General features: G+C 39.1%; 2 protein-coding genes and 1 non-coding gene across 7 annotated transcripts in view; 1 reads left to right on the forward strand and 2 right to left on the reverse strand.

Moving 5' to 3' along the window:
• Positions 1-10,327, forward strand: part of GPM6B (glycoprotein M6B) — a 30,846-nt gene extending 20,519 nt beyond the window's left edge. For 2 of the 4 annotated variants that reach the window (XM_075719369.1, XM_075719380.1), the window contains 5 exons: positions 1,944-2,100; positions 5,283-5,454; positions 7,368-7,441; positions 7,753-7,818; positions 10,178-10,327. In XM_075719369.1, coding sequence (XP_075575484.1) covers positions 1,944-2,100; positions 5,283-5,454; positions 7,368-7,441; positions 7,753-7,818; positions 10,178-10,327 — 619 coding nt within the window. Of the gene's footprint in view, positions 1-1,943; positions 2,101-5,282; positions 5,455-7,367; positions 7,442-7,752; positions 7,819-8,524; positions 8,606-10,177 lie in introns of those variants that run through there. The other 2 variants (XM_075719374.1, XM_075719381.1) reach the window with 1 other exon arrangement.
• Positions 10,328-13,357: 3,030 nt separating this feature from the next.
• The window catches only part of OFD1 (OFD1 centriole and centriolar satellite protein), a 35,138-nt gene continuing 28,818 nt past the window's right edge, over positions 13,358-19,677 (reverse strand). For both annotated transcript variants that reach the window (XM_075719350.1, XM_075719359.1), the window contains 5 exons: positions 17,749-17,868; positions 16,525-16,676; positions 15,267-15,431; positions 14,519-14,589; positions 13,358-13,422 (listed from right to left, as the gene is read on the reverse strand). In XM_075719350.1, the coding sequence (XP_075575465.1) occupies positions 13,377-13,422; positions 14,519-14,589; positions 15,267-15,431; positions 16,525-16,676; positions 17,749-17,868 (554 nt within the window). In that variant the 3' untranslated portion in view covers positions 13,358-13,376. The remainder of the gene's footprint in view (positions 13,423-14,518; positions 14,590-15,266; positions 15,432-16,524; positions 16,677-17,748; positions 17,869-19,677) is intronic.
• Positions 15,955-16,028, reverse strand: TRNAT-AGU (transfer RNA threonine (anticodon AGU)). The gene has a single exon. It is a non-coding gene; the product is annotated as a tRNA-Thr (tRNA).

The following is a 19,677-nucleotide window of genomic DNA, read 5'->3' on the forward strand; positions in this document are numbered from 1 at the left end:
TCCCCAGCTCCAGTGCATGAGGCACAGGGACCCTGCCATTACCCACAAAATTTAGCAAGAAACTAAGCAGCTACTCTTCAGCGACCGACTAATAAAATGTCCTTGCGCTTGTGCCAGTCTCCGTTTAAGCAAAATAGAAGAAATTGCAAAAGTAGCCATAACAGGCAGCAAGTTTTAAATTTTGGAAAATTGTTGACAATGTTGCTTGTCAAGCCAGCGTCAGGAGCTGGGGAAATTTGTAATTCCTACCAAAGCAGCTGAGGTCTTAGGCTCTGTGGAGGTCTAAAAAGGCAAAGGAGAAGAGGTGCTAGAAAAGGGCAAATAATTTAAGGCCAAAGAGACATAAAATAAATGAAAAATATATTGGTAGGGCACCAAATGAAAAATATACTAGTAGGGCACCCTTTGTGGAATGGATTTTTAACCAGGTTTCATATTACTAATTTCTGGTAGCATGCATTGAGTTCCTTCTAGACTATTAATGACAGTGAAATGAACTCTTCTGTTCTCTCTCAAATGCTGACTTAATTTTTTTCATGCTTTACAGCACAGGTGCAACAGATTTAGCCTGTTATTTTTAATCAGTTTGGAAAATAAACAGAACACTTCCCACATGTAATTTTAAATGAGCAATATCCTATTTTGATACAAGGGGTGTGCTCTCTGTCTGGGTAACATTTAACTGTATAAATGGTAGTAATCAGTTTTCTTTAAATTAAGCTAAAACATGCAGATGCTCCTTGGAGATGTACATGTATGCTAGCAGCTACTTAGTGGAGAGTGGTAAGAATTGAAGAAAAACATATGAGGAAAAATATATTTATCCTTATAAAACTGGCAGTATGGATGTATAAAATTAACCTCTCTGTTCTGTGAATAGCTTCATCCAGAATAACCATCCCAATATTCAAATTACTTTTAAGAAGGCTAAGTTCTGGAGGAGTTGTGCTAATAACAAAGTATGACTTTTGGAGACCAGAAGAAATGTCGTATGAACAATATGGCATTCTGGTCCTCTAAAATAATCAGGTTCATTGAATCGGATTGATAATATTTAGAAATTATTCTTTCCATTTACCTATTCTGACCAGAGTAAAAAGACCATGAGCATGTCATTGCAGATTTTTAAGGACTTGAGAACTGCCTCAAATCGTATCTGAGAGAAGTGCCTATGCCATGTGCCTTGCAATCTTCTTCCTCAGGACAGTTCCAGAGTACCTGAAATGGAAGCATTTCCTAAATATTTTTTGCAGTTTTTTAAAACTTAATTACATTCTGGGAAGCTCCACGCTGCTGTTACTTAAGACACTGAAACTACCTGCTCACTTGGAAGTACCCTCCTGGGCTGTAGAGCAAACCATTCCTGAGGAGAAGTCACTGCTCATTTGCTGAATTTTGTATCAGAGAAGTATCACTGAATTTTCAAATTGTTGCAAACATACATTAACTGGATTTTACAGGTGGAAATGGTGAATTTTAGGGACTGCTTCCTTTCCCTAAGCCAAAGGAATCACCATGGAGCCTGGTAGTTCAGCCAGTAGTTCAGCTCCAGCCTTTGCCAGTTCAAAGCCTGACATTGTCCCTGACAGACATTCCCTGAGTTAGGTGTCAGGATCAATAACAGGAAAAAAAAATCTCCATAGTGGAGGCATGAAGTTTGTGGCTTCAAGCTGGTGACTAGTACCAGTCAGTGTAAGAACTGTAGCACAAACAGGGGACGCTCGAGCGGATGCAAGACTAATGCACCTCAGTATTGCTTACCTGTAGAAGCGGAATAGTTGTATCGGCACTCTCCTGCAGCCTGCTTGCTTAAAATGCATTAAGGAGCCTTGAACTGTATTTCGTGAAAAGGAGTTATCTCATACCTATTAGGATCTGGGAGGACTGACTTTGGTTTTATAGGACTGAAATCCGATTATGTCTTTTTTTCTTTTCCATTTTAGAATACAGCTGATGCAGTATGTAATTTATGGCATTGCATCATTTTTCTTCTTATATGGAATAATCCTTTTGGCAGAAGGTTTTTATACAACAAGTGCTGTGAAGGAATTGCATGGAGAGTTCAAAACGACAGCCTGTGGCCGCTGCATCAGTGGAATGGTGAGTAGTGTTAGAAACGGGAATGTTCGTCTTTGCTTGCTAAAAACTGTTGGGCTCGGTTTGACTCCCATGTTTTTGAACACCAATATATCGCTGCCTTCTTTGTTTAACTCCTTACGGGTGGTTAGAGTCAATCCCTGTTGCTGGTCCTTCTTTGAACTTTGAGGATGCTTGGTCAAATCCAAATTCTGCAGAGGGACCATCAGGGTGCTACCATGGCCTCCCCTGTCATAAAGCTGAACCCACTGGTCTAAACTAAGTTGATGGAGACTGCTAACTTTAAAACACTCAATGGGAGACAAAATGAAATCCGTGCTCTTACACATGGAGCGCACTAGTGATGCTTAAAGGCAGACTGCAAAATGGCTGTTGTTTGCAGAGCTATTTAAATAACAAACTGTAATGCCTCTGACTTCCGTAGTCAATTCTGCTTGAGGATGTCTGGATCCTTCAGACAAACAGTAATGAATGAAGCTTCGCAACATCTTTGCACTTGAGTCAAATATTGCCGTCTTGCTTTTGCAGATGGCAGAAGGCATACAGATACAATAGTGAGTCTTTTTCGCAAAGCTGGAACACTTAAAGCCTTAAAGTTACGAGCCATCTTCCCTTAAGTGTACTTCTGTATTAGAACAAAATTTTAAACAAAGTTTAACTAAAAATAAAACTTCAGATTCTCATCCATGTTGCTCCCTAAGGCACACTCTGCAAGAACAGAAACATAACTGTGTTTCTGAGACAGGATTTCAAAGCTATTTCTGAAAATCTGAAATCAAAGCTCGTAGTTATGGAGGAAGCTAAGCAGTATGACAGATCGCCCACGGGAAAGTGTGGGTAAAAGGAGAAGAGGCTTTTGATGCAATTGTTGCATTTTAATATACGATCTATATCCTGTACGTAAAAAATCTGTACTTTCAGCTGGTTAAGTACAAAGGAGATGCATGTTTATTTTCAAGAGGGTTAACAGTTTTCCACTGTGCTGTTGGATACTTACTGAATTTTTCAACAGCTAATAAAAATAAGACATCTGATCATTTCCCAGTTAAGCATCTATTTGCTCGCTCTTTTTCTAGCAAGTGTGATCTTCACTGAGGAGCAAAATTAGATCTAAAGCAGTGTTTTCCAAATACCCAAAATACAGTAAAAACATACACATACCTGCATCTCATTAGTGCAGACAGTTGCTTGTGCAGTTGAGTAGTTGCAGGCACATGATTGCCAGCTGCTTATACAAATACCAGTGTGACACATGGAAATATGACAGAAAAGTGTGTTTTCATGTTTCCCTGTATTTGTCCACACAACGAAGGAGAGAATTTAGCAGCTGAGTAATGGCATGGAGCTCTGGTAAGACACATCAGTGGTTAGTGGTGACAAGTCAAATGCCTGTATGCCACTGTGTAGTGGTAGAGCTGCTTAAAACACCAGGGTTAGAACAAGGTTTGCAAGGAGATACAATATCTTAACAGACTAATGGCTACAGCTGGGTACAGACAACAAGCTTTTGGACATGCAGTGATTTTTTTTTGCCTCTTTGATCAAGAGCTCCTCTACTTCTTCCTCCGTTACATTACTGAGCGAGGTCCTGAAAGGTAGTCCCTTCCATCTTGCATAAGGTTATTACAGAAGACAGACTTCCAACTTCCCTAAATTATTTGTGTCGGCCGTGGTAATGCAGAATAGCCATTTCGCGCAGTTATCACATTAAATGTGAGAGTGTGTTTTTTCCTGGCTATTCTAGGAGTTAAAGGCTTTGTGTGCTTCCTCGCATGCACACTTCCACATGTACGTATGCGAAACCACATTTTATGTAGAGTCTATCTACAGAAAGCCTTTAAACTGCTCCACTTGGTCCTTACCGAAATCCAAAGAGATTCTCAATTCTCACATAAAACGTACAGGTCTGGTGTATAACGCTATCTAATACGAAATAGGATATTTCAGTTCAGTTGTGTATAAATTAAAGGCTAGCTGGGTTTTTTATGGTCCTTAGTTTTGCAAGCGCTTCCACCTCCTCCCATGCACCACCTTCGTTCACTCTCAAATCTAACCAGTTGCTCAACCTTTGCTGTAACGTTTGCAGTGTTGTTCAGTGTGTCTGGACAAAAAGCTACGGGGATGCAAACTTCCACTGCTGCAGCAGGTTCAGTCTGTCAGTTCTGGGCCAGGCTGAGGCAACCTCCACCCCTCAGAGCCTTTCCCATCCTTGCTGTTCTTCTCTGGCACGCAAGTTTCAAGTGAGATAGTACAGCATCAGTGCTTTGCTGGAATTGAAGCCTTTCCAGTCCACCTACGGTCAAATAACAGTGAAAAGGGACCACACAAGATGTAACAGCATTCCCCCGCTTTCCCAGTGGGATCCAAATCCCAGTCTCACCAGGAGGAGGGAGCTAGGAACTGCTGCCAGAGCTACCGTTTCACCATAAAACTTAGAAGAGGGAAAAGGCAAGAGGTCCAGTGGGAGGGGGAAGGTGGAGATTTCCAAAGCAATGAGTGCCGTACCTTATGATCTTGCCAAAGACAATGCACATCTTATTTTTTTTTTTAAAAAGAGCAAACCCAAACCAGCAGATTTCAGTGGAAAATCCATGATTCTCTAAGGTGAAGTAACTAATTTTCTTCTTGGCAGTGTGTATTAGATCAATTGAATCTTTCTGAGCTGCTGTAACGGTCGTGGTCTGTTTTCAAAAATAGGTAGTCTCAAATGTTACATTCCAAATTACTTTCAATAAATCAGGGAGTACGGGAGAGCTCTGTGAACGTCAATTCTCTCTGTTGTTTTGATTGCAAGTTGTATAGAAATGCTAGTACATTACAGTTAATTAAAAAAACTCCTTTGATTGATTTTTGTTGGAGTTTTGTTGGTTTTAGCCTACAACCAGCATCCCTGCTTGGCTGAGAATCTTGAGAAATTAAGGGACTGCTCTTTCAGGAGGGCAAGCTGTTTACTCAAGCAGGCTGATGAAAAAGGAAATGTCTGAATTACTTTCTCAGTAGCACTTAAACTACCAAAGTATTTGTAAGCAATGAGAATACTGATTTTATTTGTGCTTGGAAATCAAATATTTTTTTTACTGATTTCTGAAAGTATGCTTAAAGATTATTTTTAAGCATTTTTTAAGGAAAATTCAAGTGTTCTTTTCAAAGAATAAATGTGAAGCGCTTGTGTTTTCTCTGCCCAGTTTGTTTTCCTCACCTATGTGCTTGGAGTGGCCTGGCTTGGGGTCTTTGGCTTCTCTACTGTGCCTGTCTTTATGTTCTATAACATATGGTCAACTTGCGAAGTCATCAAATCTCTTCAGACAAATGTGACAGTTCCAGGGGACCAGATCTGCGTGGATATCAGGCAATACGGTACTCATTTTAATCCTGATTAAATGCTTTATCCTTTCTCCTTGGTCCGTCTTCAGTAGTTTTTGTCTCGGCCTTATCAAATGAACCAAATGCAAAAGCATCTTCTATCTCTGAATGTGCTATTACTTTTGTAATTAATTCAGATTACACTGATCTCTTTCCAGATGCAATCAATTTAACTGAACTGGCAAGTCATTTATCTAAAATGATTTTCTAGCGGTTTCCAATACTATAATATTAGGTTTAAAAATAGATCAGCCTCAAAATAAACTGCTTAGAAACAGCGCTGAGAAATAGATAACCGGATTCTGGTTTCTGAACCCCCATGTGCCTATATTCTTTCCTTTCAAAAAGCTGTTTTGACATTTAAATGTGAAGTTAACACCTGAACTTTGCTCTGACAATTACTTTCAGTAAGAAGACCAAAAACCTGCAATCAAGAGTCTGCCTTAATTATTAATGAATTTATACTGCTTTCTGATGACACACAGAAATCCGAGGGGGGTGCAGGTAGCAGAGGACTGGGACAGTAGCTTAAAATAGCGTCAGGCATTTCAACCAGTTCGTTCCTTAAGGTGAATTTTTCCTGAAGTTAATCTTTTCAGCTTCCCTTGTGTGGAAGAGCTTTTGTGACTGTTACATTTGGCTCCATTTTAGCTAGCATTTTCTAGGAATGTTTCTTTGGACTAAGTAGTTCAAAGCTGGGAAAATGGATTCAGAGTTGAAAAAGTAAGAAGGCTTGGTTTTGCTTTCCTATCTGGGCTGTTAGTCCAGTAGGAGAAGATAAGATATATTAATTGTAAAAGCATTAAGTCCCAAATCAGTTAAATGTTTGCAACTGACAGCAAGAGGGTGGGAAGACGTTGTCAGCAGCAAAGCCTAGGAGTGCAGGGGGAAGATGTGCTCCTCCGCCGTTCTGGTTGTTTTTGCAGCTGTACGAGCACCATGTAGCGCTGTGCTGTTTCTCTGATCCGTAAAATCATTTGGGTTTCAATGAGTGATGGGAGAGAGCAACTCCTTAACAGACAACTTGTGTCACTGAACTGTCCTCACATTTTTGGGTGGAAGCTTCAAAAGGCTTCAAGCATATATTGCAATTGCAGAGAAGAAGCTGGCTTTAAAGTAAATCCTACAAAAGCTTTTTGAAAGCCATACCATCCTGAGATAATTTCAATGTCTTGCCCCTTACAGAGTTGCTAATTCCAACCAGCCGAGTTTCAAATATAAGTTATATGGAGGAGACAGAGCGATTTTCTCCTGTTTCAAATGGCTTTTGCTTAAGCTTTACATCTGTTATGGGCCTAAAAGTTTAGGTTCTTTTAAACCTTCTAGATCCTGTCAACTTTTCACATTTGCAGTCATGTAAGAAAAGTAATTGGGAGTATGTGAGGTGCAGCAGACTGAATTTTCTTGTAGCAGTGTTCACTCAATGCTTTTTTACCTACTGGAACGCTTAAAGCAGAAAAAAAGCCTTCTATAATTCTTCCCCTCTAGCTCCATATTCACACTCTTCTACAGTAGTTACTTGTTCAAGTAGAACTTAATCTAGAAAGTGCTATCCTGAAAGGTGCCAAGTACCTCTGAGATGCAGATTATCCCTTTCAGTGCTGAGTTGGGGAGTAGGCAGTATGCGACTGGACCTGAAGTGCAAAAACCCAACCAACCATTTGGCTGCCATATGGGAAAACCACATCTGAGAACATATCTTGGCAGCACACCTCAGTGCAGGGAGGAAGCACACACAACTCGAGTGAGTTGTTTTAATTCCTCCCTCCAGCTCAAAGCAGTACTGGTCAACGCGCGGATGCCCAGAATGGGAACACAACTGGCAAGTGGGTGGAAAAGATGAGAGAGGAACAGAAAGCGTGTGTTGATTGCTAAAATTAGTGGTTTCTTTTGCTGTGGTATTTCAGGTATTATCCCTTGGAATGCTGTACCTGGCAAAGCCTGTGGCCCGATTTTAGAGAACATCTGCAACACGAATGAGGTACAGAAACGTAACCTGTGTGCAGCTTTTGCCTACAAGTCACTTGCGCACTGTGTAGTAAATAACTTGATGAAAGTTTTCGGAGAAAACTAATACTAGTAGTATAAAGAGGTTGATTTAAACACAACGCTGAAATTAATTCTGTTAGGTCGTCCAAAAAATGAAAATTATTTCAGAAGATTTTTATTTTCTAAAGCTTTGAATACCTTGCTACGAAGATGGTTTTATTATCCTTATTCCCTAGAACAGTTGAAATGCATTTTATACTATCCTCAATTACTTCAATGTTTTTAACATGTGTTTTTCTCTAGTTCTACATGTCTTATCACCTGTTCATTGTGGCTTGTGCTGGAGCTGGTGCCACTGTCATAGCATTGGTGGGTAGTATTTTTTTGTTGTTTTACTGTGTAACATGTTCCTTTCAGGCTTAAGATGCTTTAAGATTAAATTCCATGTTATCTTAAAAATAGCGAGACTAGACATTAAGGCGGGCGAGCTGTAATCCCCGTTATTTGCTGCTATGGTTGGGTCATTACAGGTCAGCAGGTCCGGAACTTTTGCTTTAAGAAGTCACCTTAACCCACCTCCCCCATCCTTAGAATAAAATTCTTTGCATGTCCTTTGAAAATCATACTTCTACCCACTATTTCTATTTTTATGCCTATGATTTCTTTTCATTTTTGTAGTTTATTTGATCAATTGCCGGTAACCTCTTGGCTTTCTTGTCTGGAGCCAGGCAGTTTGACTAGTCCCGCTCTGCAATGCCCCTTACAGGTAGCAGTTGGAAAAAGGGACGTTAACAAGATGACCTGCTTCGTGGGTCTAACGCTTCCTCTAGCTGCAGGCTTCTAACCTCGTGTCAGCCAAATCTAGGTGTAATACTCGCTGTTCATTGACGAAATAGCTTTAGGTCTGTATGTAGGTTATCTTCTCCGGATAAATGGCAAGTTATTTATCTTGCATCTTCACCCTGGAAGAAGCTCAGAGTAACTTCTGTTGTAAAAGTATCAACAGTTGCCCAAATGGGCTTGAGCCGTCACCTTGTTGTATCTTACTCTCCTGTATTTTGTTCTCTTCCACCAGCTGATCTACATGATGGCTACTACATATAACTATGCTGTTTTGAAGTTTAAGAGTCGGGAAGATTGCTGCACTAAATTCTAAATTGTATAAGCCCAGTACAGAGCTGCATTGCGTAGCTTGAAATACCACTGACACCCTAGGCTAAAAGTCTAGCTTTCTGAATTTTGTTACAGTAATTGTAAATAGCTTCAGTAAGCATCATTTAGCTTATCAGATTAATAAAATGACTTCTTGTATATGAACTATGATGTGGATGAGATCTGGCTATTTTTTCATGTCGAGAGGATTCAGTTACTGTAGGGGTGTTTATAAATCGTCCTTCTGAAGATGGGGTGTTTCCATTTCAAGTCGCCACTTGCTTTCTAACAGTCATCTCTCAAACAAATACTGGAACAGTTCAGGGTCAGAATTACTAATTTATTCTTCGTCCTGAACACCAAACGCAACCCCCCTGAGCATACAAAATATGTATGATGCAAAAGAAAAGGACCAGTAAAGCGGTGCCAGTCTCTTTTGGCAGAAATCAGAAGCCCAGGTATGACGAATTGGTTGGCTTGTATTTCCAGTGCAGGGATGATAAAGTTGATTATTTTCTTTTACTTCGTTTTCAAGTAATTGCCAAATCATGCTCTCTCTGGAAGGAAATACATGCTTGCATTAGCTCTGCGTACAACAATCACGTTCTTTCTTTTGGACCCTGAACTAGTAAGAAACAGCGTATAAATAGCTTCTCTTCTCGTATGGCTTGCACTTTAGTAACTGATTTCTCAGTAGCCAGATCTCAAAACTGTAAGTATGACTGCACGTGAAGCAAAACCATGCATAAATCATAGAGACCTTTTTACACTGTTGGGATTTAAAAAAAAGGAGAAGTGAATCAGTGTTTTCTGATGTAGATTTTTTGCACGAAGTATGGTGAAAAGAAGTTGGGAAGAGATGAATGCACAAACTAGAAAAAATCCACACAAGAATAATGTAATAATACAAAAAGAGCCAGTTGCTATATATGATATAAAGCTCTTCACCTGAGGTTGGACAATGGAAGTTTAAAATGTAGTTATAAAAAATATATGATTAAGACTTCTTAACCCAGAGATTGCATGCTTTTGCTTAGTTTTGGAGTCATGTTTTGTTGTTTAATTTTTCAATATGTTAATGTAGCCTTGTTCACATAAATAAAACTGTTTACAGTTTCAGGCTTTTTTCAGGGGGAGGGTGGAATTCTCATCTGCTTGTTGGGGAAAAAGAATTACCAGGATCGGGGCTTGGATATGCATCAACACCACAACCTTAGAAAGCAGTCCTTCTGAGCACCTCGTAGTTTCCCGATTACATAAATTGCCACGCACAAAACTTTTTTCCTGCTTCCCCCCCATTCTGCATTTCAATTGACCCGTACAACTCTGTAAGCTCATTTTAGTACTGTTATACTAACTTCCTCTAAATTGTGAATAACCAACTGAAGTATCAGCATGCCATATTCTAGAGATCTTTGAAAATAGCCTCTGTGCTTGTTTTAAATAACAGAATGCTTATTAACGTAGAATAACTTTTTTTTGGTCGTTATTTTAAAGAGTGTCTATTAATCTAACTAGCAGCTTGCTTTGCCTCTTGACATGCTCACTAGCCATCATGCTCACCCTTCTCTTCCAGATCCACTTCCTCATGATACTGTCTTCTAACTGGGCCTACTTAAAGGATGCAAGCAAAATGCAGGCCTACCAGGATATCAAAGCAAAAGAAGAGCAGGAGCTTCAGGATATCCAGTCTCGGTCAAAAGAGCAACTCAATTCTTACACATAAATGCTTGCCACAGTAATTCAGCAGAAGAATTCTGTCGCTCTGACAAATCAACAAATAGCTGCTCTGCAGTACAGATGTGTGTCTACCAAACAAAATTAGAGAGAAGTGCAAAAGCTTCACATTCCAGCTCCTGGAACACATTCATAGGGAAATCTTCCCACGGGTAATCTTCCATCCTTTCATACAGAGAATGGAGCTTTTATTCCAGGCATTTTAAAAGGCAACACTTCACAATAAGTGACCAAATTCCTCTTCTTCGAGCCTTTTGGTATTTAATATTTGACACGGTCTACAGCATGACGTCCTGCACAAAACCGCAGCAGGTGCTCCAAACCAGCAGGCAGGTAGATCTCTGTACAGGCCTTAGGCAAAGGCCCGCCTACGGGGTGTGATTTCCTATCTCGGTTTAGGTACCAAATGAAACCGTGGCCGGCTGAGGTTTCTGGCGGCTCGTGCTCGCACGACAGCACAGTTGCAGCAGTTCCCAAGTTGCAACAGGGCCGTCTTTGCCCGCTCTCGCCGTGGGCTGCAGGAACAGCGCTCTACTTCTGTGCCACTTTTTTATGACGAAGCAGTCACACCTCCGGTGCTTACGTGAGCGTTGAGCAGATGCCCCAAGTTTTAATCTTTTTATTAGCTATTTAATGGAATGTAGATCCCCAGATCTGGATAATGATCTCCTCCTTTGAAAATAAATGTCAGCTTTGCCTTAATGTTTATTTTCTATAAATGTCTTAGCATTTATACAGTGGCAGGAGACCATTAACCTACATTTTAAGTAAGTGAAAAGTGTTACCTTATTAAAATGACACTGAGCTGACTATTCCAAATGAGCGGATGAGAAAGTTTGCAGAGTTTTACACAAACGATAAAAATTACAGCCATAAAACAGAATACAGGATGTCCACCTTTCTCTCTCTTTGGTGCTTAGCAAATTTATAGTCAGTGCTTATGTGTTTTCCTTTTTACAAATTAATTAGCACATTAAGAAAACGTGGTGTTCAGAAAAAAAAAAAACCCCACAAACAACAAACTGGTGCCATTTTAAAGTTATTTCCCATAGAAGTCTGCCTTCTAATTAATGGTTTTTTTCAGAAGCATTCAGTGATATCTTGAGTATTAGTGATGGTATATTTGGTGTTTGTTCTGTATGATATATATATATATATAAATGTTGGGGGGGAAAGTAAAATACATCAGTCATTTGAAAAAAAATTAAATATGCCGGTCATACCCGTGTTAAGCTGACATGTGGTTTGATACTTTTGACTGTTTGCTGAACATAAATCAAAGCAAGCACAAATTTCTTCAAGTCAGTATTAAGAGAAAAGGCATTTGGGGGGGGGGGGTATTAACGTCAAATATGATTCTTTTTTGTTAAATATTGAAGTCTAACTTGACAGTTTCAGAAAAAGGGGCAAATTTGATCAATGTAGAGAAAAATATGACAAAATAGCCTCGTGTGTGTTCTTACCTGTTGCATGAAGGAGACATTTCTACGGCAATGCAGGTGATGTTCTAGCCCAGTGTTTGCATAAGGGTAATAACGGAGGCAGTGTCTTAAAGCCTAATTCTTTTCTAATTCAGTGTAGCTACTACTGGGAGTTTTTGAAGTTTTGTTTAAGTAGTCTAATATTTTTATGTAAAGAGCATTAAATTTTGCTATGTATAAATTTTTGTAATCTAACAGTGAATCAATATTTTCTATCAGTGCCAAGGGCTTCCTGTAGTTACATCCAAGTGTTAAAATAAATATTTGTAGATAATAGACAACACTCGTGTACGCTTATTTGAAACCAGACCTACAGCTACGCTGTACTAGCCGCATCGCTGTGCTTTCTGTCTCTATCGGACTTTAAACGCGTTCTGTTCAGTAGTACCCGTTTGCTCCTGTACTGGGAAAGGATGCCCTGTAGGCGTACGCTTCCGCGTGGTAAGTCGGCCAGCCTTCTAGCATGAAGCAGTGGTAGCTGTTCCAGGCCAGCATAATGCAACACGCACTACCCCTCCCATCCTGGACATCAAACAGGAGTCGCCGCTTAGAAATTTTGTAAATGCCGGCGTTGCTGCACCACCAGATGAAGCAGCATGTAAAACTAGACTAGCCACTGAATCGCTTTTTCTCTTCATTGCTAAAAGCAAAGTTTACTTCTGCCACATTCTCGGTACATCATGGTTCAACAGCCAGTGAATTCACAAGACGGAGCGTTGGGTTTTGCCCCTAAATTCTGTCAAACTCGGCTTCATGTTCCTGTAGTTAGGTCAAGATGAGCAGCCTCAACCGCAGTGCAAGTTGCAATATATGCTGCCACCCAAAATGACTTCATTGATAAAAAAAAATTACTGTATTTTATACTGTAAATAAAGTTTAATGATCTTGCCTATAATCTACCTACAAAATACAAAGCTTAAATAAAGATGAGTTAAATAGCATTTTTATTTGATTCTCTCCATTCTGGGCTGGTTAATACCAACAAGGTGATACACGAGATATGGCTGCTTTTAAAAGTGGTTGTTTCCCCTGCTGTCAGCTCGGTTCTGTCGCTCTCTGAAACTGCGCAAGCCAAGGGTCTCTGCAGGCCACCGTTAAAAAAAACAGATGGTGATTGGATTTTTTTTTTTTTGTTCCCTGTATGCTGTTACTTTGACCTACAGATTGTAACAGTTGGAGGGAAAGGGTGGGGGGAGCACCACTTGGAAAGCTGTTAACCTTTCTAGGAAGGCAGCAGCAAAGCCAATCTACCTGAGCATGCCTGTTCATGGCTCTGCTCTGCTTTGTCCTTGCTCTCACCCCACGCAAGGGCCTCCTGTCCAACCTAGACGATTCTACGATTCTAATAACACATAAGGGCTCCCGCTTTGAAGTCAATGACTGAAGTGATGAGAGCTCAAAAATCAGCTTTATTAATTTATGATTACACAGCCTGCAATCTTTGTGCCTAACAGTTAGTACAACTTCTTACAGATAGAAAGCCGCTTTAAAAACATTTTCATTGTAGTAATAATAGTAATAATAATAATTTTAAAAAAAAAAATCAGTAGCTGTTGTTCACCAGAAGTTTTCATCCATGTCTCCGTGAGAAATGCCTGTAGCACTGTATTAAGGATGGGAGGGAGGGAAAGAAAGCAATATGAGTCCAGAGTAGTTTCTTACCTTAAATATAATTCTTGTTTTAGAGAGAAAGTTAAAGTTCCATGCAGTTTAAGAGACTGCATGTAATCACTGGCTTTATTTTATGTCCACCTACGCTGGAATTCTCCTGCTGGTTCAGTGAACCGAAGGAAATACGCAAGCCTTTAAGGGTGAGGATTTGGGCCTGCAGGAACGGGAAGCCATCTCACCCAGCAGAAAGCGGTGCTGTTTATCCACTCCTTTTGTAGTGCTTACCCAGTGAAAAGAATGCTCTACAGATACCAATTCTGGAGCACCTGAGGTGAGGTCAGGTAAAGGTAAAAGGTAAAACACTTTAAAGGCCCAGCTAATACTGAATCATTGCTACAGTTAGTGTAAGCATTTCATTTTTTTAACCGTTCTGTATTTTTTGTTTATATATCTTTTCAATTCTGCATCTTCAAATAAGCTGAAAGATTTTATAGACGTGGGGTTGGGGGTTTTTCTTTCCCCTATCAAGCAACTAAAAACTACACATCCTTATTTATCGATGTCTGGAGAGACCCAGAGGAAATGCCCAAGTTGTGGTAACTCAGTGCAGGCAGCCAAAAAAAAAAAAAAAACCCAAAAATCTCTGAAAAAAGGGTGTGAACGAGTTTGTCAAAAGTCCATGATACTGCTGAGAAATCAAAGCTAGATTCAGTGCTACTAGCAGACTACCTGCAAGGTGCAGTGCAGACAGACTTTTCACAGGGTCATTACCCAAGAAGAATCGCTCACACTTCAGCTGACTGCGAAGGAACTGAGATGCTGCTCAGTGGCAGATAAAAGGTTTTAATTGCCACAGCTACTGAAACAGCTCAGTGAATGTAGTTCCCAGAGCCGAATGCCATGTAGTGCCTAACTTCCCTGTCTAAGAATTGGAAGGATCCTCAATTTTTCCAACACATTTGCTTTTGATTACTAGTTTGTTTATTTTGCTTTTTAAGAAGGCAAATGTCTCTTAAGTGTAATTCATACTGTAACCATTTATTAATATGGGGTAATAGAAGTGATTAAGAGCAATACGTGAGCCTTACCTGTCATCCTTTTCACTAGATAGAAGTCCCTCTGTAAGTGATAATTCTTGTATTTCTTCTTTCTTTGAATCCTGGCAGCCAACAGGAAAATACACTTTCTGTAAATGGTTCTTAAGTCAAGGTTTAAGTGACTCTTAATAATAGCACCTGTACTTTAAGGCACCTAATTGAAAATAAATCCCCTATTTCTACAACTGTTGCATTGTATCTAGAATAATGACACTTTGGAAAATCAGGTTTAGATAATGTCGGAACAAAAGTGTGCTGCAGTCTTTCATCAAAATAATGTTCACCCATGTACATACCTGTTCTTTAAGGTCAAATTTTCCATTTTGCCAGAACAAATTCTGTCAGTTGTGTTAGTGGAACACAAACTGACCTGTGTAGATTCAAACTGTATTTAAACATTTAAACACGGTTTAAACTAAAAATTGAGGACATTTCAGTTTAAATACTGTCCTAGTACCTAAAAACCAAACAAACTAACAACCCCCTCAGCATACCAGGAAAAAAAAAAACCAACCCAACCAACCCACCAACCAAACCCTTGTAAAAGAGTTTTCATTTATTTTTCTTTTGAATCAACACATTTCTGCAATACAAATCCAAACACTCATCTCTGCAGGTTGTTACCTAAAGCTTCTGAATGAAGAAAGAAATGAGAGTATTATTTTCATTCTAAGCATATTTTAGCATGACATAAATTCAGCCAATAATATTTTTGGGACCGGGTTTTAAGAATAATCACCTTGATTGCCAGTTCCTGCTCTCTGCTCTGCTGAATTATTCTCATATATTTTTCTAATGGATTTGGAGTAGGATCCTTAAAGTCACCTTCAGCACCAGAATTCCTGTTTTCAAATTTTCCTCCCTCCTTATTGTCTTCATCTATTATCGTCAAGTCTTGGATCCACTTTAAGACACAAAATTAAATATTGATCAGCTCAAGAAAAATGTCTTTATACCTAAATACCTGCACTACATGCAGGATTTCATGTTAGCCTCGGTAAAACATGCCAGTCCAAAGAGCATTAAGTTTGTTACATGCAGTTCAAGACGGAATGTTAAGCTATTGCTTCAATTCAAAAAGAGACATTCAAGAAATCCCACCCTAACCCTGTGTAGGTGTCTGAGATGCTGTGAGGCCTGAGGCTTCTATGCATGATGTCGACATGTGAACTGAAGAAGAGGAGCTGACACAGCTATGCGAGTTTCCTGAAGGGCCTGGTTTGCTGGTGTGAAGGGTAGCATCAGCATGTCTGATCGGTACCATTAAACTGAATCAAATTAACCAAGGTTTAAGGGTGGGAAGAGGAAGACGAAACAGGAGGGAACAAAAAACAAGTTTTATACAGCTCCTAGAAGCCCAGAATCATAGAATCATAGAATGCTTTGGGTTGGAAGGGACCTTGAGAGATCATCGAGCCCAACCCCCCTGCAGTAAGCAGGGATTGAACCTGTGACCTTGGCGTTACTAGCACCATGCTCTAACCAACTGAGCTAACCCGGCTGGTCAAGACTACTTCAACACATGTTACATCAGCTCAAAGGGATTTAAGCAAACTGCTTAGGGTCTCCTTATAACCTGTGCTTCCAAGAAAGTACCCTAAATACCCTGACACGGGCTAACAACCAGATGGACATTAACGTGTTCTGGTGGTGTCCCACCGGCAGCGGTCCAGACCAGAAAGTCAGCAAATGTATAGCTTGTTCCGACAGCATGGTGACAGCTGCCTTCTAAGTTCTGGCCATAAAACTGTAGCTTCCAGTTACATGAAGCACTGAAGAAAAAGCATCTGTTTCCAGTGAAAAACTTCCTTGGCATCAGGAGAAATTCTAGCAAGACTCTTTGGTTAATCACACAAGTACATAAAAGAACTTAGCCTCTACTACTTGCACTTAAAGAACAAAATGTATTTTTAACCAAGTAACACACAGAGCAATCCTAAAATACATGGCACTACAAAGCTGCATTACTGTCAGAAATTAAAATACTAAATCCTCACCCCTTTGTTAAGCTTTTCCACTTCTTTTTGCTCACTTTCCAAAGCTTCCTGTTGTTCTCTCTCTCTCCTTTCTTCTCTTGCTTGCCTTTCTTCTTCTAAGTTTTTCTCAACTTCTCTGTTGTGTTCTTCAATCTGTCTTTGATCCAGCACTGCTGTGAAAAATGGTTTCAACATCTGTGATTTGATTTATGTAGTTCAGTCATCTACTACAGTAGCATACAAATAAGTAACAGGCTCCTGTATAACAATAATAGTAAATTAAAAACAACTGTTTATACATATACCAAAGTTGTTATTAGGTATCTGGTACTGTTTCTTCCCAACTCTATACATTTTTAGTCTGATATATGACTCACTAAGAGTTAAACAGCAGAGCCAAAACAGAAGCCAGAGAGTTGACAAATCTCTCTAGGCACTTCTCATTCCTACCATGGACTTTCTCATTAAATCTCTGTTATCCTAAAGTTCATGTTGCTGTATTCTTTTCCTCTCTGCAATATGGCTGGATATAATTCTTCATATTTATAAAGCAAAGTACTTAAAAAAAAAACCTTTGAAATTATTGCAGGACACGCTGCTGATGTGACCAGTATATTTAAAAAGCTGTGTAAGTAGAACAGCATTCAGATAGAAATTAGATGGGCAAACTAAATACTGGGTACTGTTAGAAGCTAGAATGCTCTCCTCTGAATAAAAATAATCATAATGCTTCATCTAGAACAATTAGAAAAGCGGCACACGCTGCACTGAAATCATCCTCATCTACCCAAGAATTAAAACAACATTATGATAATACAGTTTGCGAACAGAGTCAAGAAAAATGAAAAAAATCCAGACAAGCAGTACATAAAATACTTCAAAAAAAAAAAACCAACCCAAAACCACCAAGACAAAGCCTTTCAAGTCTTATTTCTATCAAGAGCAGAAATAATAATTATCCTAAAGAGAAAAGAAAAAAACCAAAATCGTCTCTCCAGAAGCTGGACACAGGGGTGGGACGGGTGGCAGAAGTGTTTAAATTAAAAACAGGGTGAAGAAGACAACCTCATGCAGTAAAGCAAAAGAAAACATTCCTTCCTCTTTATTACATAATTAGCACTTTTGGAAAGATTTTTCCATCACGCCAGCATACGTACCTACAGAATGTTAAATATTTGGCTTTTTGTTTTATACATTTGACATTTAAAAAGGGTATTCACTTTTGTTTCTGAGCTGAGAACTCACTTAAGTCCTGCAGCGAAGCGGCTGTCGCTGGCACAGTGGTTGTGACACGGTTTCCATTGACGATGTCCCCAGATGGATGCAAGGCATCACTTTCACACTGCTCTGGAATGTCCCCCTGATCTGGAGAAGAAATTTGAACAATGGCTTCATTATTTTGTAATTACAATAGCGGAGCACAGCAATGGACACAAAGTGTGGGAATGGCTGAATTAGAACACATAAATATCAGCACTAATTGAGCATTTTCCCTTCAACTTGACCATTTCCCTGAGGATTAAGAATTATCATAGGCTGTACTTGCTTCTTTAATTACAGAATTGTTAGTTTTAAAATCAGCTATTGGAACACATCTGTTTACAAAGCCAAAAGAGATTCATGAATAAATATACAACAGAAAACCAAAATATTTTCATTTCTTTACACAATCAAGATACAGGTCACAGAAAAATTACATGTCCAAGCTTAGCTCATCCTTTCCATGCACATAAAACAACCTTTAATTATTTGATCACATACTATTTCTTCATTAGGATCCTTGCTGCCTTCAGTGCACGGGATGGGTGCTGCTAACTCAGATATTCCACATTGTATTTTCTTCTCCCTGAACAATGTGGCTGTGAATTTACAGTAACACAATCACTGTACTCCTTCGGTGATCATTGCTATGATACCCAACTGCTTCTTAATTATTTATTTGCAAAGTATGCAGACTGCTAGTATCTCAATTTTATGGGAGAAAGCAAAAAGAGATTAAAAAGTCAGGTGTAGCCATTATCTCTAGGCAGCCAAACTGAAATGTGCAGGACCGTTTCTCCAAGCATTTAGTATAATATAGTACAGATACCTTATATATATCCTTAAGTTTTGGGTAAAGGTTTAGAAAATATCAATTTCCCATCCTTCAAATATTATCAAGGTTTCAAGCATTTTTCTTTTCCATGTTATAATAAAACTGAAATATTTTGCACGAAGCAAAACAAGACACCCAAACCCATCAGCCTCTCTCAGAATGGTCTGAATCTCTTTAAACTGAAGTTCTTTTAAAGGTAGTATAGATGTATAGATGAAAGCATCACAGAAAATTTCTGACAAACTGTCAGTCTAGCAAAGTTATGAGTTTTCAGTTTCTTACAAAAGTAACAGGAAGTCCTACCAGCTTTGCCTAGGCAAGTAAATTCTATGTATGTTTTACGTAAGACCAAAATAATGGGCTATCGCACTCAAAAGAAAACCTGTTGTGGTTTTTTGCTCTCTCTCTAGCTTTAGGTTTAAATTATAAGGTTCTCAACAACATTATTTCCGTCTGAGACATCAGTATGTTTCAGGGTATTTAATTAGTAAAAAAATTCCTTTCAAAAATACTTTCCTATTAAATACTGTATCTAACTTCTAAAGGTCTGCTAAGCACACAAATAAACAAAACAAAACCCAAACGCAAAACAATATAGTACAAAACATCTTTACATTAACCTTTCTGCAAAGGAAAAAGAAAAAAAGGTAACACTCTTCATACACCTTCACTCCTTCATGTAAGGGTGGACAGCAAAAGATGCATTATTTCCTTAAGATGAGCACATCAACTAAAAGCAATTACTGCCAACAGACATTCCAATCTTCTCTTGCTAGAGCTCACTCACAGTAAGATTAAAAGGCTTTCCATATTTTCTGGCATCTCCTTTGCTCCATTGTTTTCTTCTACTCTTCCCAACTTCTTCCTTCGTTATATCTTCTATTTACTTTTTACATTTTACATGCTTATTCTCCCCCCAATTACTCCTGGGTTACCATCTCCTTTTTTTTTGCCACTCTGATTTCCTTCTACACACCCAGACTGTCTTTTGATGCAGTCTGACCCAACTAAAGTACTGCTGATGTAGAAATCATTGGCATATGCAAACTTTTAAAATTACTCTTTTGACTACCACACAT

This window comes from Pelecanus crispus, chromosome 1 (assembly GCF_030463565.1).
Source record: "Pelecanus crispus isolate bPelCri1 chromosome 1, bPelCri1.pri, whole genome shotgun sequence".
Lineage (NCBI taxonomy): Eukaryota > Metazoa > Chordata > Aves > Pelecaniformes > Pelecanidae > Pelecanus > Pelecanus crispus.